The following is a 23121-nucleotide window of genomic DNA, read 5'->3' as shown; positions in this document are numbered from 1 at the left end:
AGTAGAAGTAAGGTAGAAGTCCAGAGGGCATAAAGAAAGATCATATCATATTGGGACACCATTGAAGGGTACAGGATAATTAGAACATGGTAAGTTCTGAGGCCAGAGAGGTAAGCTAGTGAGGGAAATCATCAGACTAGTTGATTTCCCACCTATGATTAGGGAGAGGCATTGAATATTGAATTGTCCCCTCTTGGAATTCTAACTATCATGACCACTCACCCAACTCTGAGGCTGCCACTGCCCTCCAAGAAAGTCTTAATTTATTAACTTTTTCTATAAGTCTGCCTTATTTCATCATGAGAGCATAAATTTCGAAAGCTAGGAACTGTTTATTCCTCTTCTGTCTCTCCCTAGCCCAGTATAGTATAGTTCAGGTCCCTATTTGGTACTCAGGAAGAACTTAATAATGTATGTGCCTAAGAAATGTGAGAGAAGGCAGGGAAAGGATAAGGAGAGATGAGCACTTAGTCTCAAAAGTATGATAAAAGAAAGAAAGATTCACAGATTTATAAGTAGTGCCTTCCAAAGGCTCAGACTGGACTTTCCTGTAGCAACTGTGGTCATCTCTGCCTTTAGAATAGGACTGGCCTCAATTGTTCAGGGTGGGTGAGGGGCTTGAGGTGGGAGTAGGATGCTCCCAAAAAGCATGAGGGAAGAGGAGACACCACTTTAATAAAGAGCTCACTGGCCTGGGAGCAATGAGGCCTGGGGTTCCAGTTGTAGCTTTGCCATTACCTCCCTCAGCCTTAGTCAAACCTCTTTAGTTCTTGGATCCTCAGTTCGCACAACTATAACTTGATGGAAGCTAAGCTTCCATCAGTGGCTTCTCTGTAAGTAAGGGTGCCAGAATGCTTCTAGCTCTGATATTTGGCTAATGCCCAGCAGATGATATTTCTATGTCCCTGAAGATATCAGGTAAGAAATTAAGCTGGGCCCTGAACCCTCCACCTAGTTCTGACCCATGAGTGGAGGCTTGGATCAGTCCAGCCCTATGAGTAGCACTTAGGGCTGTGTTAGTATACAAAAATAGAAGAAGGCATATGCTTACTGTGGTAAAATTCAGATGAAGTCATTTGGGGAGATCCCTCTCCTTATAACTTATCTCACGATGCAAGTCCCAAGGACAGAAATTTTTTTGTAGTTTCAAGTTTTTATTTAAATTTCCCAAGGGAAGAAAATTAAGTTTTTAGAAGTGAACTAGAATGTGTGTATAGGTCAGTGTGGTATGGCTTTTGTTGTTGATGTTCTTAAAGAAACACAGTCATTTGTAGTTAGTAGACAAATAGTTTATGCAGAAAGTAAGTGTGGTTACAGTTCATTATTGTCAATGATACAGCATTTTCAATCATGATTATAGGTGAAACCAATAAAACCTCATTATGTAGTCATAGCATATTCATGCTAGTGAAAACATAGCAAAGCATTGCACCTGCGTTATAGGGGAAGACAAAACTGGGGATGGGACATATTTTCACTCACCTCTGGTTGGCTTTGTGTATTTTGTCATTGAGACTTACGTTATGTTTGGGTCAAACAAAAAACCCAAAGAGGTTTTATAAAAGTTTACAACCATTAAACAGTATTTGTTTAATCCCACAAATGGATAAAGCAAACTACTATAGCTCAGTGATATATAAATCAGGACTAGAAATAGTCAATCTGTCTATGTATATAGCTAGCTACAATATGGTAGACATTGAATATGCTGAGTCTTTCCAAAGGCATCGAATACTTTGGACAAGCAGGTTCCCAAAACATACCGGTTTGGTTTCCAATGAGAACTAACTGTAGTGCCACTTCAAGTTTAAGACTATGCCCTCCTCAGTGTCAGATGTGAGGAGGAGAAAACTAGGGGAAGACAGAGAAGGGTTAGGAAGAGACCTGAGCAGAGCTCTTTGGATAGCTTAACAGTATTTTCCCTGTGCAGTTTCAGACCTGGTTCACAGAGTAAAAGTGTATTGAAATTGTTGGCCCTCAAAAAGGGCAATTGTACGAAGTCCCATACTAACAGCATAGATAGAACAGTAAATGAGCGCCTCTCAAAATGAATTCTTCTATGTTAGAAGAAAGCTCAGTGCCAAAGGTTAATGGGTATCAATATTTGAATTACTGTATAAAGAGAATTTATTCTCAAATAGAAAAAAAATGGGTTTTCAAAGTGTTCTGGAAACTAGGAAAGAAAGAGAGAATACTTATATTATTACTTAGAAAAAGAAAAGTTTTACAGACCCTTTCCATAAGGCATCTGTCATTCTCCTTTCTATACTTTACACTTTAAAAGATAGTGCAATGGCTACATGCGTCCTTTGAAAAGGCTCTAGTAATTGAATTGACCTTGCCACTCTAGAATCACACTTCTTCAGGTTGAAATAAAAGTAACCACAACAAAATCACAAAAAGAAACAAAAATCACAAAATGTATAAAATCTAAGACCTGAATAGGCACAGACTTTCTATGAGTTCAGAAATTCAGTGAAAAAATTAAAAGTACAAAGCACCTCTTGCAAAATATACTGGTCCTTGAAAACCACACTAAACACTGCAGTAACCCCTGCTGAGTGCTTGGAGGTAAGTATTCTCAGGAACACAAGCTTAACCCTAAGAAAGAGGCCTGATTTTATTATCAGGAGAACTGAGAAGGTCCCAGTGCTTCTTTGTATTTGTTGTTTTATAGTTACAGACAATATGGAAAAGTCAAGAAGTGTACAGATACCAGTATAAAGAAAATGTTTCTCTAATAACCTCACTAAAAAGCATGCTAGATTCATGCATTCATAATTTTAGCTTCTTGCAGATGATTCACTACCACAATTTTGACACAAAATTCCTTTTTTGGGGACATATTAAATGTAATAGGCTAAAGAGAACTTATGCAATATAATCCTTGAAACTGTACACATAATAGCTGTGTGCATAGTAATAAGGAAGCCTTGAAAAAATTGTCTTTGTCTATAAACCACTACTGCCCTTTGTAAATAGCTCCCTCATGACTCCCAGGCTGCTTTTCTGTGACACACAGTGCCACAAACATCATGGTGAAAAGTCAGTACCTAACTTAGTTTATTATGAGTTTTGTACATTTGTTCTTATGCAATCAGGAAAAAAAGATATAATTTGTATCAACAAAAGGTCATTTCTGATTATTTGAAGCATTGCTTTTAGCCACTTTGGCTTGTACACATTTTATGAGAAGAATGACAATTGGTTTTGGAAAATAAAAAATACATATGCTGCCTTAAAAATACGTCCTGTGTTGGGAGGAGCTTACAGTTTTCCCAAGTATTAAATATGAACTTATCTGAGATAAATTGCAGCTGACAAGACAAATCTTGTGCTTCCCTGAAAATTGTGCAGCTAGTAGATACTGTGGTGCCATTGATGATTTTGGTAGGAAGATGAACTAACAGGTACAAAGTTAGTAGAGTCATCTAAGATTGTCAAATACCCTTGATTTAGACATGGGACAGATTCAGAAGGTCCAAGAGGTTGAAAATAAAATGTTTGTATAAGTTGAAAATAAAGTGTATAAAATTTGGGTGAAACTGAATTGCAAACACTAGTTTCAGTGGCAACTGTCACTCTCTATTCTATATGGGACAGAAAGTACTTTTTGCATATCAGCATGCTGGGGAATGGAAAGATCAGAGAGTAGGAGATGAATACAAAGCTGTGGTTAACTGAAGATAAATGCTGATTGAGATGCAGTTTTGATCAACTAGGACAGAGATAGAAAGCCAGAAAGCAGCATGCAAGCCACTATGAAACCACCAGAAACAATCCTAACTACAGACTCACGTGTGGAGGGTTTCACGATAAGAAACATTTATAGAGAGTGTCACACCTTCTCATGAAGCAACAAAAGACCTAGACCAGGCCTTCTTAACTTTCATGATAAAAAAAAAATCATAGAAATTAGCAAGTTCCAGCTCAAGAAATAGTGAGCAGGTCATGGTTCAAAATGTTTAATATACAATGGATTAAAAAAAGGGGTTCATTTAGTACAGCTTAAAAAAAAACAACCCAATAATGCCTCTAGAGGAGGCATTTAGCTACAAAGTTTTCCACCCTGAGCAAGATACTAGTTGCACAAATGGTGCCACCCAACCCAAAGTCCTGCTGTCTTTAGTAATGCATTTAATAATTATCTAAGGGTAAGTGCATCCTGTTTGCTATATTTGAAGTGCATAACTGAGCCAGTTATTAGCAAAGATGTACCATCTCCTTTTGTAAGCTGCCTTTTTCCACTTAGAAATCCCCTCGTTTTGTTTCCTAAAGAAATTCTGTTCCACCAGTGATCAACCTTATTTCCCAAAGGGTGGACAACAAGAGAAAGTGGATTACATGACTGTGCACTGTCCTCCATTACGTTTTATCCTGTGATGTCGAATACTGCATAGGTCAGAAGTCTAAAAAGTATCCATTAGACCCTCCTTGAATGCAGCTTTTGTGTTCATCATTTAATGCTGCACGTTTGGCCATCTCTCCTGGTAAAAAGGAAGTGAAGTCTGGTAGTAACTCCCTTGGTCCTGGTCAAACTTCTGTGCTTTTTTAGCACAAACCTGATATGCTTGGATCTTGAGCTTTTCCATCAGCTCCTCTGAAATAAAAAGCTGTAATCTGATCTTTAATTTGCTAAGGTGAAGAGATATAAAAGCTAAGAACTATCAGTAAATGTTGACCAGTAAAAACTGCAAAGGAAGTAGAGCTAGCTTGCTCTGGTGTCTAAGAAAACAATATTCAAATATTGGCATGTAATTTCACTTTCAAAACTGGTCGTAACTATGAAATGTGACATAAAATCAAATTAGATTCATGATCTATACAACTATAGACTAAGGACTGTGCAGAGCTTTTCTTCTCATTATCACTATATAAAAGGTTATATGGAAATACAGAAACATCTTAAACTAAATACATACAGTTATACATGCAATATAATTGCTAACAATAAGTTGAAATATACCTCTAGAAGCTTTGATGTGACCCTATAGCTTGGTTAGTAAAGATATTGAATGGTCAGATATTCATGCAATAATTTATGCATTTGCTTTTAAATAGCTTTAAATATCCTATTAAAAATCCCCAAAGGTTAATTCAACATATAATTTGCTCCTGATGCTCTTCCTTTTAAAATTAGATATATTATCAATACTTTGTAATATAGAATATGTGATTAAGAAAATGTTGGTAATGGAATCCCTTGGGAGATTCTTGCAGTTAGACCTTCTCCCCCTGAGTTTTGTCCTCCATTGCCTGCATGGTGCCGTGCAAAAAAGCATGGGACTTGGAGTCAGAGGACTTGAGTATGAGCCATGATTTGGTCACTTGCTAGCAGTGTGACCTTGGCAAGGAACTTAATCTCAATGAGATTTAGTTTCTTTTTCTAGAAAATAAGACATCAGTAAGATTTATCTTACAAGGTTGTTTTGAGCTTCAAATAACATAAACACTGTAACTTGTAAAGCGCAACACAAAATTATTACTCATCATAGTATTAATGCATTATTAGTATTTATATTTGTATAAAGGATTAACTTCTATGTCATGTCAACGAGCAGCCCTAAGCTTAGAAACAATCAAAGCTGCCAGTTGTTGGGCATCTGCTGTGTGGGGATTCTTCTCCATCACTGCAAGAACAATGTTTGAAGGGAAAATATTGCAGAGGTTCTTGTAAGTCTGATACTGGTGCTCTGGGATCATATGCTCCCTGTTATCATTGCGCATTCCAACCCAAGGATTTCTCCAAAGCTGTTCCATCTTTTCAGGCACGCTCCGTACCATGACTGGCTCATAGCATGGTTGCATGAGGCTGTTACTCAAGGGATAAGAGTGGTAGCCATAGGAATCAGTTGCACAGGGCAATGGGTCCCAGCTGGCATGTTGCTCCCGGCACAGAGGAGGTCTCCTTTGCCTCATGGGGTTGCTCTCATAGAGGCGGGAGTCAGAAATGCTGTCCATACGAGTCATTACCAGGGCACGTCCTGGCTGGGGGGTTGCCCCAGGATGGATATTGGGAAGCATAGAGTAGTCTCCAGGACCGCTGGAGCATACGCCAGTTGCTGGGTGCTGGGCTTGCAGAACTAAGTGGGGAACTGACTGTTTGTGGGGGACTTGCTTAGAATCCTCTGGGCCATAGTTCTGCACTCGCGTTAAGGCGTCATGGTAACCATGAGGAAAAGGCTGAAGACGGTTCTGAGATGCCGAACGATGCAGCTTCAAACTGCCCTCAGGATGGCTATCACCTACAGCCAAGTACAGGTTGTTGTAAGAGGAATAGTTGTCGTTCCTGGTATGGCTCATACGGTTGTCAGGACAGAGGTTGGGATTCCGGGCATATACTCCTCGGTCTGCTTCAGCCATGTAGTACTCTCGATTATGCATGCTGTTGACGTTCAGTTTGGAGAAGTCACTTAACATTGAATAGTAGCCATGGTCCCCCAAGGACTCAAACTTTGGATATTGGTCAGCATAGCTAATAGGAGTCCCATGGCTATTGGTTACCAGGATTGGGGGATACTGCATGCTAGCCATGTGCTCCAGTGAGGCCTTCTGGTGGGGGAAATGAGAGGATCCTGGCACTGGGCTGCTGGCTGAACGGGTGTTGAGTGCACTCACTGCATGGCTTTTAGGGGGTGGGATTGTGGGGACACTTAGGGCGGTCACAAGTGAGGGGACAGAGCTGGCCTCAGGCTTACGGGCAATCGACAGCCATTCCTCAGGCTCTACAGCCATGGACCGGATGCTGGGATCCGACTGGCGCTTGGGGGTCACACGTTTGACTTCTGAGGTTGTCTCACCTTTGGCACTAGACAGCCCTGTGCCACACTTGGCCAGGGTGCCTTCACTCACGGTTTTCACTGTGGACAGTTTGGCACTGATGCGGAGCTCATCAGCCACGGAACGCTGTGGTTGATTGGCCCGCTCCGGATGGTAGTATTTGCACTTGTGGCCATAGGTGCATTTTTTGCCTGAAAAATAATGCCTTGGGGTAAGACTCTCTCTCATACCAGTGCAAATCTGTCAGAAACTGTTGTAACAATCTGGTTACTCAGGTTAGAGTTTTACTGTTTGAGATTAAGGAAGAAAATTAACTGTCCATGAAGATGAGAGGCAGGACAACATCAACGAGGCATCATACGCTGTAAGGGGATAGGGGAGAAGTGGAAAGCTGGAGAGGAAACTTCAGTGTAAAAGCTAAGAACTGAGAGTTGAACAGCCTTCATTTTCCTATAACTCACAATTTTGTCTAGGCATAACCTGCATGCTGAGGTGGTATAGGGTAGCAGCAGGCAGCATAGTGCTATGCCAAAAACACATGCTTGGTAGCCAGTCAGACTTGAATTTCAATTCCAGCTATGTTACTTACTAGCCATGTAACTTTGGTAAGTGACTTTACTTTCTGAGCCTCAATTTCTTCTTCCATATAAAAGTCCATAATTATGCCTATATTATACAGACACTGTGTAGATTAAATGAAGATAATGTAGATTAAATGAAAGTACTCTATAATTAAAATAAAAGTTAATTGAGAAAAAGAAAAAATCCAAGATGTCCCATAAATATGTGATTATCCAAAAAGAGTGAACATCCAAAGTAGCCTTAGACCAGGCAGCCCATGTTGCACTGTTAGGCTCACAAACTTTGTATCAGAGGGACTTGTTTAAGATTATGAAAGCACTCTAGAAAACTATATTTTAAAAAAGCAAATGAAAAAGAAGTTTGGAAGCAAACTGGAAAATACAGAACTGAAGAAAAGAGTATTATTAGTTGACAGAGAGTGCAATCACCTGCTTAAGAGACATGTCCTTCTTAGGGCCAAATCCAATTTGGCATTACCCTTTCTGCTTCCATAGGCCATGTGGGTTTCTGTACTTCCCTGCCTCCAGTAACACCACTTAAGATGGAGGCAGCTAAAACACATGCATTATTTAAACAAGTAACAACTTATCTTCCCTTCAATTCTAGTTACCTTTTCCTCGTGCAGTTTCTAGGATGATTCTTTAAATGCCTAACCGAAAATACATAAAGACAGAGACATTAAGTCACAAGAAGGGGACAAGTTAGGATTTTCCATTTGAAAGGGAAATCTTTGAGAGGTAAGTATCTATATAGTCCTTATGTTTCCCATAGTATAGAACTCAGTTCCGCACATAGGTACTCACCATAAGGGCACGGTTGCTTCTTGTGCTCCGGAACAACAGGTCTCTTTCTCAAGAAATTTTCAAGATTTGGGCCATGACGTCCTAAAGGATCATCTGGAGGCATAAATCTGAAAGCAAATAGTAAGAGGTAAATGTCTTCCTTTCAACCCCCTTTAGGAGTTCAGACTTTCATTGTCACAGCCTTCTAATTGCCCTTTTTGCCTCAAGCTAAGCCAGCAGTTCCTCCCTCCATTCTCATTTGATCACACACACACACACACACACACACACACACACACACACGATTTTTCCAGTGTATGATTCTTCTGTAGACTATATGTTTCAACCATAATGGTTCCCCAACATGAAACCCACTTTCACATCTTTATACCTTTATTCATGATAGTCCCTTTACCTGTAATGCCCAGTAGTCCCCTTTTTTCTGTCTGTAAACAGACAGTAAACTTCACCTCAAATGTCATCTCCTGTTTGAGGCTTTTTCCTATCATTTCATGTAGACAAAGAAATTTTAAAAATTCTAACCATACTGCTTATCACTACACATTGTGGTTCTCTTTCTCTCTCTTCACTACCCTTTGAGACTCTTAAGGGTGAGTCCTGTTTCTTATTCAGTCTCTTATCCCCATGCCAATCAGCATAATGCACAGTACACAGTAAATGTTTAGTAAATGTTTATTGAAATGAAATAATCTATTCCTAGTGAAACTTGGATTTAGGTTATTCAGAGCCTACTGAAAGCAACGTACTTGTCATTCACAAAGGAATACATCAGCAACCGCTCCTCTATAAACTTCTTCCATTCTGGCTTTTCAACTTGAAGGTCTCGATAGTTATCATTAGATACAATGATGCCATCAGAATCGAAAGCCAATTTGACTATGAACCGGTCATCATAACAGACAACTCTTCTGCCCTGGACCCTTCGGGATGGTGTGAAGACAAGAATCTTTTCTTTCTCCAGTTTACGTAGAATATCTTGATCTGTCAAAATATAGATTATATGCCACAGAGTAGAAACCATCTTTGGAAATTACCAGCATTATCCTCATATTACAAGTACAGATGTTTGTACTAGATGAATATGTTATTTGCCCTTAGAGAGGAAGTGGCCTCTATTCCTGGCTATGGTACCAATTTGGATTGTGACCTTAGACTTAGACCTTCTCCTTGGGACTTCAGTTTTCCATAAAGTGAAGGAACTGGATTCAATGACATCTAAGTTTCAAAAACTACCATGAAGAGTGAAAAATAACACTGATATCCTAGCATTCTTGATGATTGTTTTGCCCTTTGGAGGAAGGACCATCTTTTGACTGCTGAAGAAAACAGAGCAGTATGCTGAGGATGTGCCTGCCAGGAGAAAGGTAAGGCATCATTCCATACATTACATTTTTGCCTTCTGCCTGAAGGAAAGCCACAATTAAGGAGATATAAAGCTGTAGCATGTTGAGTACTGACCCCCTTTCCTTTTGGCCTCTTAACTGCTGAGGAAAGAAAGCACACAAGCTGGACTTGAGCAGGGTCAGGATCTACTCTCAGATGAAGTTGGGACCCTGTTCAGAAGCTGGCAGACAACTCCACAACACAGCTCTGACCACCACTCTGACTTACTTATTTGGCACATCATGCAAACAGCTGATACTCAGAGGACTGGGGTCTATATGTTCTCAAATGCTATAAAGAGCTAGCTTCATATAGTGTTGTAAGTGAATGTAGTAATCCTACTGACATTAGAGTTGCATCATTGGCCTTAAGCATGTTTGCCTTTGCAGGCCCCTTCTTTAATAAAGAAATATTATTCACAAATACTCATCAAGAAAAGTGTACTCCTTATTCCTCATCACCTATTCACCTATCCACACCACCCAACTTCTCTCTGGTAACACTCTATAGATAAGAGTGTTTTTTGGTTGGTCTATCTCTCAATTTTTTTCATTTGCTGATTTGTTTTGTTTCTTAAATTCCACATAACAGTGAAACCATATGATATTTTTCTTTCTCTGAATGACTTTTATCATTTAGCATTATACTGTCTAGCTCTATTCATGTCATTGCAAATGGAAGATTTCATTTTTTGGTATAAATATATTTTTTAAGTTTTTGTTTTAATTCCAAATCACATACAGTGCCATATTACTTTCAGTTGTACTAGGTTTCACTCTTTCTTATGGCTGAAGAATATTCCATTGTATGTATATACACTACATTTTATTTATCCATTCATCAATCTATGGACACTAGGGCTGCTTCCATATTCTGGAAATGATGCTGCTATAAACATACAGGTGCATGTAACTTTTTGAATTAGTGTTTGCATTGTTTTTTTTTTTTTGCATTTTGGGGGGATATACCCCTGGGGATAGTAGTTCTATTTTTAACTTTTTTGAGGAACTTCCACAGTGGCTACAAAATTTTGCATTCCCACCAACAGTGCAAGGAGTTCTTTTTTCTCCACATCCTTGCCAATACTTGTTTCTTGTGTTTTCTATTTTAGCCATTCTGACAGGGGTGAGGTGATATCTCATTGTATTTTTGATTTCTGTTTCCCTGAGGATGAGTGATGTTGAGCATCTTTCATGTGTCTGTTGGCCATCCATATGTCTTCATTGGAGAAATGTCTGTTCATGACTACTGCCCATTTTTTAATGGGATTATTTGTTTTTTGGTATTAATTTGTATAAATCCTTTACATATTTTGGATAATTCCCCTTTACCAGATATATCATCTGCAAATATCTTTACCCATTCCTTAGGGTGCCTTTTAATTTTGTTGATTGTTCCTTCACTGTGCAGAAGTTTTGTATTTTGATGGAGTATCAATAGTTTATTTTTGCTTTTATTTCTCTTGCTTCAGGAAATATATCTAGAAAAATATTTGCTGTGGATGTCAGAGACATTACTGTTTTGTGTCCTCTTCTAGAATTTTTACGATGTCAGGTCTCTCATTTAGGTCTTTAATCCATTTTGAGTTTATTTTGTGTATGGGGTAGGAAAGTGGTCCAGTTTCATTCTTTTGCTTGTTGTTGTCCAGTATGCCCAACACCATTTGTTGAAGAAACTGTCTTTTTCCCATTGGATATTCTTTCCAGATTTATTGAAGAGTAACTGACCATATATAATTGTGGGTTTATTTCTGGTTTTCTATTCTGTTCCATTGATCTATGTGTCTATTTTTGTGCCAGTACCATATTGTTTTGTTTACTACAGCTTTCTAACATAACTTGAAGCTCAGAATTGTGATGCCTTCAGCTTTGCTTTCATTTTTCAAGATTGCTTTGATTTTCAGGGTATTTTGTGTTTCCATACCAATTTTAGGATTGTTTGGTCTAGCTCTGTAAAAAATACTGTTTATATTTTGATAAGGATTGCAATAAATGGTAGATTGATTTGAGTAGCATAGACTTCTTAAAAATGTTTGTTCCAATCCATGAGCATAGAATATTTTTCCATTTCTTTGTGTCTTCCTCAATTTCTTTCATAAGTGTTCTATAGTTTTCAAAGTATAGCTCTTTTGTCTCTTCAGTTAGGTTTATTTAGGAATAATATCTTATTGGTTTTGGTGCAAGTGTAAATGGGGTTCATTTCTTAATTTTTTTTTCTGCTGCTTCATTATTGGTGTATAGGAATGCAACAGATTTCTGTATGCTGATTTTGTATCTTACAACATTACTGAATTCATTTATCAGTCTAGCAGTTTTTTGGAGGCTTTCAGAATTTCTATATAGAATATCATGTCATATGTAAATAGTGAAAGTTTACTTCTTCCTTACTGATTTGGTGCCTTCTATTTCTTTTTATTGTCTGATTGTTGTGGCTATGACTTCTGGTTCTATGTTGAATAATAGTGGTGAGAGTGGACATACATGTCTTGTTCCTGACCTTAGGGGGAAAGCTCTCAATTTTTCCCTATTGAGGATCATGTTAGCTGTGGGTTTTTCATATATTGCCTTTATTAATTTGAGATATATTCCCTCTAAACCTACGTTTTTTAGGGTTTTTATAATGAATGGATGTTGTACTTTGTGAAATACTATTTCTGCACCTATTTAAATGATCATATGGCTATTTCCCCCCATTTAAAGTTTTTATTTAAATTCCAATTATGTACAGTGTAATATTATTTTCTAGGGTACGATATATAGTGATTCAATACTTACATACAACATGTGGTGAAGTCACAACAACTGCACTCCTTAATCCCTATCACCTATTTAATCCATTCCACCCCCAACTTCCCCTCTGGTAACCATCAGTTTATTCTTTATAGTTAAGAGTATATTTCTTGGTTTGCCTCTCTCTCTCTTCTTTTCCCTATGCTCCTTTGTTTTGTTTCTTAAATTCCACATATGAGTGAAATCATATGGTATTTGACTTTCTCTGACTGCTTTATTTTGCTAGCATAATACTCTCCAGCGCCACTCATCATTGGAGGTATATATATATATATATATATTATAATATATAAATATATATAATATATAATATACTTTTATATTATATATATACCTCCAACGATGAGTTATATATATATTTATTTATATATATAAATATATATAAATGTATATATATATATATTTAAAGATTTTATTTATTCTTGAGAGATAGAGAGAGAGAGGCAGAAGGAGGAGCATGCTGAGAGCCTGACATGGGACTCAGTCCTGGGACTCCAGGATCAGGCCCTGGGCTGAAGGCAGGTATATCTCACATCTTCTTTATCCATTCATTAGTTGATGGACATTTGGGTTTTTTATAATATGACTATTCTAGGTAATGCAGCTATAAACATCAGGTTGCATGTCTCCCCTCAAATTAGTATTTTTGTATTGTTTTGGTAAATACCTAGTAGTACAATTATAGTACAATTGCTGGATCTTAGGTAGTTCAATTTTTATCTTTTATCTTTTTTTTCATTTTTTAAAAAGATTTTCTTTGTTTATTTGACAGAGAGAAAGAGAGAGAGAACAAGCAGGGGGAGCAGCAGGCAGACAGAAAGAGAAGCAGACTCAGTGACAAGCAGGGCACCCAATGCAGGGCTTGATGCAGAGCTCTATTGCAGGACCCTAGGATCATGACTGAGTGGAAAGCAGATGTCCAACTGAGCCATCAAAGTGTCACAATGTTTCATTCTTAAAAAGGTCACAGAAACTGTAATAAAGTGCAGAAAATAGTTAAATGTTATACAACGTATTTGCTATTTCTTTATTATAGTATTAGTATACCTTGGGAAAATATTAAATAAATGAAAAATATGGATCATACATTGATTGTATTTAATATATGTATATATAAATGTGTATTTATAAATATATATGTATATATATATATATATATATATATACTTACAAATGAGGAATATCTTGTTAAAATTCACAGTAATGTTATGTAGGGCTAAATAGGATCTGAATAGGTTCTGATCTTGGTATACTAAAAAAGTATGTAAAAGAAGGAATCTTCAAATGAATTTATATTTTTATTTGAGATTAAGCAAGTATATAACTGTGGTATATTTGGCCAATAATCTAAAACTATTTTTCCATTATTGAAACATAGGTAAGATTGGTATCTTTAAATTCTCATTATTTCTCAGAGTAATAGCCATTCATTGTATAAACATAGATCAGTAAAAGAATATTGAAAACTGCCTATTCCAACAAGCATATTTACTTCCACTGTTAATGACTCTTTGGAAGTCTTGACTCTTTACAATGTATGGGATTACATTTCCAGTTACAATTGTGTATAGACATGGTCCATTCCCTTATAAAATGGCTCTCTGAGTCAGTTTAAGTTCAGGTGCAAAACTGATACTGCAATTGATACTGCAAACTGTCTCTGATAATGCTTATTATTTGATATCCACAGTTTATAGAGTGTGACCAACCTCATGACAAAATGTTCATGTGCTTTATAAATTGGAATAGAAAGTGAGTCCTTACTTAAATAAGGAAATTAAGTAACATTTTCGCATTTGTAGAAGTGCTTTCCCATGAGATATTTATATTTTTTACCACCATGAACCCTGAGGTGGATTTTCTTGCATTGTATTATTGTTATCCTTATTTTGCATAACAAATGGAGACACAGAAGGATTATAGCTAGATCTGAATCTGAGTCTTCAGTCCATGCCCAATGTGCATTCAACATACTGTAAGATATTTCTCACCACCATACTATGAGACATTATTCAGCATCCTATCACTTTTTGGAATATAAGTACTGGTATAGTAATTCTTTGGAAGCAATTCCACAGTATAATGGATGGTGACAAAATTACCTCTGCCACTCATCACAAGACCTAATTAGACTCTTATTTTGATGCCATACTTTTTAGTATGCTGCCTTTAGCTGGGCTTCCCCACTCAGCAGTATTGGAAAGCAAATGAAGTACTTTATTTCTTTTCCACACTCTCAGCTAGCGTCCTGAGCTTATAGGACAGTGAAATCCCCAAACCTAGATAAACTGTCAACCAACTATTCATCTGTGACACAGTTTCACTATCTGCCAAATACTATCTGCAATAATACGTCCTTGTTTTGGTATTGTTAAAATAGATGGCATGAGAGATTTAGCATAATATAAAGCACGTAGCTAGCTCTCAATCTGTGTCATGATATTATATCATGGTTAAAGTTGGTCCGAGGAGTGGCAACACAATGGAGCGGGAACACTGGGATGAGTACTGCCTTGGTCCCATTAGATACTAACTCTGACTTTCAGTCAGAACTTTTACATACCAGGGACTCAGTTTTCTCATCTGTAAACCGACCAGATTAATTGTTATGGTTTAACATATACTAATACTAATATCCTGGATTTATACATAATGAATAACACCATCGGTTTGCCTGAGATAATAGTTCTCAATTTTGTACATTTGAAGAGAAACTTAAGTGGTTTCACTGAAGCCCATGATGGAGCCAAGAACCGGCTTACTTACCCAAGAGAAATGTAGCCTCCTACCTCCTTCCTTATAGTTGTGTCTATCTTTGTTTAAATCTTTTCAGTGGTATGGTTCTAGGATTCTTTTATCTTTTTTGAGATAACTTTATACTGTTGCTGTTTTCTAGTGTGGCTGCACCAGTTTGCATTTCCACCAATGTTGCAGCAGGGCTCCTCTTTCTAAACATCCTTGCCAACACGTGTTACTTCTTGCATTGTTGATTTTAGCCATCTGACAGGTGTGAGGTGGTGTCTCATTGTAGTTTTGATTTGTATTTCCCTGATGTTGAGTGATCTTGCGCATCTTTTCTTTTTTAATTTTTTTATTGGAGTTCAATTTGCCAACATATAGCATAACACCCAGTGCTCATCCTGCCAAGTGCCCCCTCAGTGCCCATCACCCAGTCACCCCAGCCCCCCGCCCACCTCCCCTTCCACTACCCCTGTTCATTTCCCAGAGGTAGGTGTCTCTCATGTTTTGTCACCCTCACTGATATTTTCACTCATTTTCTCTCCTTTCCTTTTATTCCCTTTCACTAATTTTTATATTCTCCAAGTAAATGAGACCATATAATGTTTGTCCTTTTTTGGGCATCTTGTCATGTGTCTGTTGGCCATATGCATGTCTTCTTTGGAAAGATGTCTATTCGTGTCTTCTGTCCATTTTTTAATTGAATTTTTTTGTAGTGTTGAGTTTTATAAGTTCTTTACAGATTTTGGATACTAACCCATTATCAAATATGCCATTTGCAAATAACTTCTCCCATTCCTTAGGTTGACATTTAGTTTTGTTGATTGTTCTCTTTGCTGTATAGATGCTTTATATTTTGATGAAGTCCCAATAGTTTATTTTTGCTTTTGTTTCCCTTGCCTCATGGGACATATTAAGTAAGAAATTGTTATGGCCAGGATGCCTGGGTGGCCCAGTGATTGAGCGTCTGCCTTTTTGGTTCATGATCCTGGGAGTCCCGGGATCAAGTCCCACATTGGGCTCCCTGCATGGAGCCTGCTTCTCCCTATGCCTGTGTCTCTGCCTCTCTCTGTGTGTCTCTCATGAATAAATAAATAAAGTATTTTAAAAAAGAAATTGTTATGGCCAATAGCAAAGAGATTACTGCTTTTGTTCTCCTCTAGGATTTTAATAATTTCCTGCCTCACATTTAGGTCTTTTATCCATTTTGAATTTATTTTTGTGTATGGTGTATAAAAAGTGGTCCAGTTTCATTCATTTACATGTCACTGTCCAATTTTCTCAACATGATTTGTTGAAGAGACTGCCTTTTTTCCATTGGATATTCTTCCCTGCTTTGTCAAAGGTAATTGACCATATATTTGAGAGTTCCTTTCTGAGTTTTCTATTCTGTTCCATTGATCTATGTGTCTATTTTTGTGCCACCCTATATTGTTTTGATTAGTACTGTTTTGTGATATAACTTGAAGTCTGGACTTGTAATACCTCTAGCTTTGCTTTTCTTTTTCAAGCTTGCTTTGTCTATTTAGGGTCTTTTGTTTTTCCACAAAAATTTTAGAATTGTTTTTCTAGCTCTGTGAAAGATGCTGGTGGTATTTTGATAGGAATTGCATTAAATGTGCTTTGAGTAGTATAAACATTTAAACATCATCTCTTCTTCCAATCCATGAGCATGGAATGTTTTTGCCATTTCTTTTTGTCATGTTTAATTTCTTTCATCAGTGTTTTATAAGTCTCAGAGTATAGATCATTTACCTAGGTATCTTATAGTTTTTGGTGCAATTATAAATGAGATTGGTTCCTTAATTTCTCTTTCCGCTGCTTTATTATTGGTGTATAGAAATTCAACAGATTTCTGAACATTGATTTTGTATCCTGTGACTTTACTATATTTGTTCATCAGTGTTATCAGTCTTTAGGTGGAGTCTTTTGGATTTTCTTTTTTTATTTTATTATTATGCTCTAAAATAAATCCTTATGCTTTTTTAAATAATAAATTTATTTTTTATTGGTGTTCAATTTGCCAACATACAGAATAACACTCAGTGCTCATCCCGTCAAGTGCCCCCCACTCAGTACCCGTCACACATTCACCCCCAACCCCCACCCTCCTCCCCTTCCACCACCCCTAGTTCGTTTCCCAGAGTTAGGAGTCTTTATGTTCTGTCTCCCTTTCTGATATTTCCTACCCATTTCTTCTCCCTTCCCTTCTATTCCCTTTCACTATTATTTATATTACCCAAATGAATGAGAACATATAATGTTTGTCCTCCGATTGACTCATGTCACTCAGCATAATACCCTCCAGTTCCATCCACGTTGAAGCAAATGGTGGGTATTTGTCATTTCTAATGGCTGAGTAATATTCCATTGTATACATAAACCACATCTTCTTTAGGGTATCATGTCATCTGCAAATAGTGAAAGTTGTACTTCTTCCTTGCCTACTTGGATGTCTTTTATTTCTTGTTGTCTGATAGCTGAAACTAGGACTTCTAGTCCTACGTTAAATAACTGTGGTGAGAGTGGACATCCATTTGTTGTTCCTGACCATCCATCCCAATGGAAGATGTTACTAGCTTTTGGTTTTTCATAGATGGCCTTTATTATATTGAGGCATATTCCCTCTAAATTTGCTTTGTTGAGGATTGTTATCAAGAATGGATGTTGTACTTTTCAAATGCTTTTTCCACATCTATTGAAATGATCTTATGGTCCTTAGCCTTTCTTTTCTTAGTGTGGTATATCATATTGATTGATTTGCAAATATTGAACCGCTCTTGCAACCAGGAATAAATCCCACTTGATATTGGTGAATTATTCTTTTAATTTATTGTTGCATTTGGTTTGCTAATATTTTACTGAGAATTTTTCCATCCATGTTCATCAGAAATATGGACTTGTTCTCTTTTTTAGGGGAGTCATTATCTAGTTTTGATATCAGGGTAATGTTGGACTCATAGAATGAGTTTGGAAATTTTCCTTTCACTTCCATTTTTTAGAATAGTTTGAGAAGTATAAGTATTAAATCTTTTTTAAATGTTTGTTAGAATTCACCTGTGAAACCATTTGGCCCTGGACTTTTGTTTATGGGGAGTTTTCTGATTACTGATTCAATTTCTTTGTTGTTTACTGGTCTGTTCAAGTTTTTCATTTCTTCCTGTTTCAGTTTGGGTAGTTCATACATTTGTAGGAATTTGTCCATTTCTTCCAGGTTGTCCAATTTGTTGGCATATATTTTATATATCTCTTATAATTGTTTGCTTTTCTGTGGTGTTAGAGGTTATTTCTCTTCTCTTATTTGTGATTTTATTTGTGTCCTTTCTCTTTCCTTTTTGATAATTCAATCTATAAGTTTATCAATTTTATTATTTTTTTCAGTGAATCAGTTCCTGGTTCCATTGATCTAGTCTATTGTTATTTTAAAATTTTTTCTATATAATTTATTTCTGCTCTTTATTATTTTCTACCTTCTTCTGGTTTTAGGCTTCCTTTTTGTTCTTTTTCTAGCTTCTTTTGGTGTAAGTTTAGGTTGTTTATTTGAAAATTTTCTTGCTTCTTGAGGTAGGCCTATTTTGCTATATACTCCACTCTTAGGACAATTTTTGCTGCATCCCAGAGGTTTTGAAATATTGTATTTTAGTTTTCATTTGTTTCCATGCATTTTTTTAATTGCTTGTTTGATTTCCTGGTTGCCCCTTTCATTGTTTAGTTGTTGTTTAACCTCCGTATATTATGGTCTTTCCAGATTTTCCCTTGTGGTTGATTTCTAGTTTCATAGAACTGTAGTGAGAAAACGTGCATGGTATGAGTCCAATCTTTTTTAATTTGTTGAGGCCTGTTTTTGACCTAATGTGATCTATTCTGTAGAATGTTCCATTAGCACTTGAAAAAAAATGTATAGTGTGCTGTTGTAGGATGGAATGTTCTGAATATATCTGTTAAGGCCATCTGGTCCAGTGTGTCATTCAAAGCCATTGTTTCCTTATTGGTTTTCTGTTTAGCTTATCTGTCCATTGATATAACTGGAGTATTAAAGTTCCCTACTATTATTGTACTATTATCAATTAGCTCCTTTTTGTTTGTTATTAATTGATTTATATATTTGGGTGCTCCCATGTTGGTGGCATAAATATTTACATTTGTTAGATCTTGTTGGATTGTTCCCTTTATAATTATATTTTGCCCTCTTTATCTCCTTTTACAGTCTTTGTTTTGAATTCTAATGTTTCTGATGTAAGTTTTGCTACTCAGGCTTTCTTTGACATCTATTTGGATGGTAAATATTTCTCTACCCCCTTGCTTTTGATATACAGATGTCTTTAGGTCTAAAATGAATATCATGTAGGCAGCATATATACAAGTCTTCTTTTTTTTAATCCATTCTGATATTCTATGCCTTTGGAATGTTTAGTTCATTTACATTCAAAGTAGTTATTAATAGATATGTATTTATTGCCATTTTATTACTTGTTTTGTCATGGTTTTTGGAGATTTTCTCTGATCCTTTCTTGTCTTTGGTTTCTCCTTTGCACTCAAAGACTCTTTTTAAATATTTCTTACAGAGCTACTTTAGTGGTTACAAAATCCTTTAGTTTTTGTTTGTCTGGGAAACTCTATCTCTCCTTCTATTCTAAATTATAGCTTTGCTGGATAGAGTATTCTTGGCTACAGATTTTTCCCATTCATCATTTTGAATATATCATGCTACTCCCTTCTGGCTTGCCAAGTTTTCTGTTGAGAAATGTGCAACTAGACTTATGAGTCTTACCTTGTAAGTTAAGGACTACTTTTTTCTTACTGTTTTTAATTTTTTTCTTTATCATTATATTTTTCAAATTTAATTACAATATGTCTTCTTGTTGGCCTGCTTTCATTGATTTTGATGGGAGATCACTGTGTCTCCTGGCTCTGGATATCTGTTTCTCTTAACAAATTAAGGAAGTTTCTAGCTATTATTATCTGAAATAAATTTTCTGCCCCCTTTTCTTTCTCCTCTCCTGGAACTCCTATAATATGAATGTTACTACATTTGTGGAACCAGCCCTAATTCTACACTTGTGTTACATAATAATAATAATAATAATTCTCTCTCTTTTGTTCAGCTTCATTGTTTTCCATTATTTTGTCTTCTAGGTCACTAATTTGTTCCTCTGCTTATTCCAGCTTGCTGTTCATTGCATCAAGTCTGCTTCCAATCTTATTTATTGCATCTTTCATCTCTGATTAATTCTATTTAACTCTTTTATCTCTATTGTAAGGGTGTCACTGATGTCTTCTATTCTCAAACCCAGTAAGAATCCTTATGATTGTTACTTTAAATTCTCCATCAGGCATGTTACTGATATCTCTTTTGCTTAGATTTCTGTCTGTGGCCTTGTCTTGTTCTTTTATTTGGGATAAAGTCCTCCCTCTTGGCTTATTTCTAAGTTTCTACCCTTTTGCTGTTTTTGTAAAGCCAGTTATGTTTCCTGCTTCTGAAAGTAATGGTCTTGTGAAAAAGAGGTCATGTAGTGCCCAAGGCTTGTCACTTCAGGGATTGTCTCTGGTGTGTGCTGCATATGCTCTTCTACTGTGATTTGGCTGCTGTGTCCTTCAGATCAGTCATCTGCAGAGGCTCTTCTTACCACCTGTTGGCAGTGTTTGGTCCATGGACTGAATGTTGTCAGTTTTAGCTTGGTGTGCTCTGGTGTGATTCTGAGGTAAGACCTGACACAAACTCCACTAGAACTGAGGCCCTACAGAACTCTGTGGTTGGGAGACGTGGCATGGGTACAAGTTTGTCCTGGTCTTCTGGGGGTGGGGTCTGCTGTGCTGGGACTGAACTTTGCTTGACTGAAAAGGGAAGTCCCACCAGACCTCAGGGGATTATATGCAAGTTAGCTATCCAGTGTATATGCAAGTTAGCTATCCAGTGTCCATGCTGAGCTGCTTCCTCCAAGTGGTTTGCCTGCTACAGGGCAAGGGAAAGAAATGGTGCCAGCCACTTCCTTTTTTCCTGGAGAGGCATCTATGTAAATGCTGCCTCTCAAGGAAGTGCTCCTAGCATAGCAAATAATCTTCACTCTTTGTGCCTCAGGTGTTATTCAGATGGTTGTTTCCATTCTGTCTATCCCCAGGTTATTTGCCTACTTTCTCTCCAGAAGTAGCACAGTACCTTCCTGGCTCTATCCAAGGTGAGTCTGCTGACCTTTAAATCTCCAGGCTTTAGAGACATGATGTGGGCAGGGGCCTGTACTGGATGTCTGGGGAAGTGCCTGTTGCTCCATTTTTTCTAGGTCGCCCAATTTATTGTCATATATTTTTTCATAATATTCTCTTACATTTGTTTGTATTTCTGTTGGTTGATATTTTTGCTTTTACATTTTTAAATTTTATTTGAGTCATTGCTCTTTGCTTTTTGATCAGTCTGGCTAGAGGTTTATGGATTTTTTAAAAAGATTTTATCTATTTATTCATGAGAGACACACACGGAGAGAAGCAGAGACACAGGCAGAGAGAGAAGCAGGCTCCATGTAGGGAGCCCAATGTGGGACTCGATCCCAGGACTCCAGTATCACACCCTGGGTCTGAAGGCAGATGCTCAACTGCTGAGCCACCCAGGCATCCGAAGCCACCCAGGCATCCTTGGATTTTTTTTAATCTTTTCAAAAAACCAGCCCTTGGTTTCATTGGTCTCTTCTACTGTTATTTTTATTTTTATTTTTTTTAATAATAAATTTATTTTTTATTGGTGTTCAATTTGCCAACATACAGAATAACACCCAGTGCTCATCCCGTCAAGTGCCCCCCTCAGTGCCCGTCACCCATTCACCCCCACCCCCCGCCCTCCTCCTCTTCCACCACCCCTAGTTCTTTTTCCAGAGTTAGGAGTCTTTATGTTCTGTCTACTGTTATTTTTAGATTCTGTATCATTTATTTGTGCTCTAACCTTTATTATTTCCTTCCTTCTGCTGATTTGAGGTTTTATTTATTGTTCTTTTTTTCTAGCTCCTTTAGGTATAAGGTTAGTTTTTTTTATTTGAGATTTCTCTTGCTTCTTAAGGTAGCCTTGTATTGCTATAAACTTCCCTTTAGAACTGCTTTTGCTTCATCCCACAGGATTTGGACCATTGTATTTTCATTTACTTCCATGTACTTGCGGACTTCATTTTTTATTTCTTGTTTAACCTATTCATTGTTTAGTAACATGTTATTTAACCTCCTTGTATTTGTGCTCTTTTCAGATTTTATTTTTTTTATTTTGGTTGATTTCTGGTTTTGTAGTTTGTGGTGAGAAAAGATGCATGGTATGATTTTGATCTTTTTGAATTGCTGAGACTTGTTATGTGGCCTGATATGTGATTTATTCTAGAAAATGTTCCATGTGCACCTGAAAAGAATGTGTGTTCTGCTGTTTTAGGATGGAATGTTCTAAATATATATGTTAAATCCACCTGGCCCAATGTGTTATCAAATCCATTGCTTCCTAGTTGATTTTCTTAACTGTCCATCTTCCTGTTTACATAAGTGGGGTGTTAAAGTCCCCTACTCTTACTGTATTACTGTTGATTAGTTCATGTTTATTATTAATTGCTTTATGTATTTAGTTTCTCCCATGTTGAGTATTTAAATATTTGCAATTTTTATATCTTCTTGTTTGATTGTCCCCTTTATTATTATATCTTGCTACTTTTGGTCTCATTACTGTCTTTGTTTTAAAATCTATTTTGTCTGATATAAGTATTGCTACTCCAGCTTTTTTTGACATCCATTTACATGATAAACTTTTTTCAATCCCCTTACATTCAATCTTCAGGTGACTTTGGGTCTAAAATGAGTCTCAAGCAGGAAGGATATAGATGGGTCTATATATATATATATATATATACATATATACTGGCATCCTATGTCTTTTAATTGGAATGGTTATTCCATTTACATTCAAAGTAATTATTGATAAATAAGTATTTATTGCTGTTTCATTACATGTTTTGTGATTGTTTCTAATGTTTTTCTGTGTTTCTTTCTTTGCTTGTTCTCTTTCCTTGTGTGTTTTATTTAAT

General features: G+C 36.8%; 1 protein-coding gene across 1 annotated transcript in view; it reads right to left on the bottom strand.

The window, feature by feature from the left end:
* Positions 1 to 1267: 1267 nt before the first annotated feature.
* The window catches only part of ZC3H12B (zinc finger CCCH-type containing 12B), a 601939-nt gene continuing 580085 nt past the window's right edge, over positions 1268 to 23121 (bottom strand). The window contains exons 5-7 of the mRNA XM_049107476.1: positions 8912 to 9146; positions 8166 to 8272; positions 1268 to 6971 (exon numbers count right to left, since the gene is read on the bottom strand). Of these exons, the coding sequence (XP_048963433.1) occupies positions 5551 to 6971; positions 8166 to 8272; positions 8912 to 9146 (1763 nt within the window). The 3' untranslated portion in view covers positions 1268 to 5550. The remainder of the gene's footprint in view (positions 6972 to 8165; positions 8273 to 8911; positions 9147 to 23121) is intronic.

This window comes from Canis lupus, chromosome X (genome assembly GCF_003254725.2).
Source record: "Canis lupus dingo isolate Sandy chromosome X, ASM325472v2, whole genome shotgun sequence".
Classification (NCBI taxonomy): Eukaryota; Metazoa; Chordata; class Mammalia; order Carnivora; family Canidae; genus Canis; species Canis lupus.
Note: the sequence above shows the minus strand (reverse complement) of the source record. Positions and strands in the feature narration are given on the sequence as shown.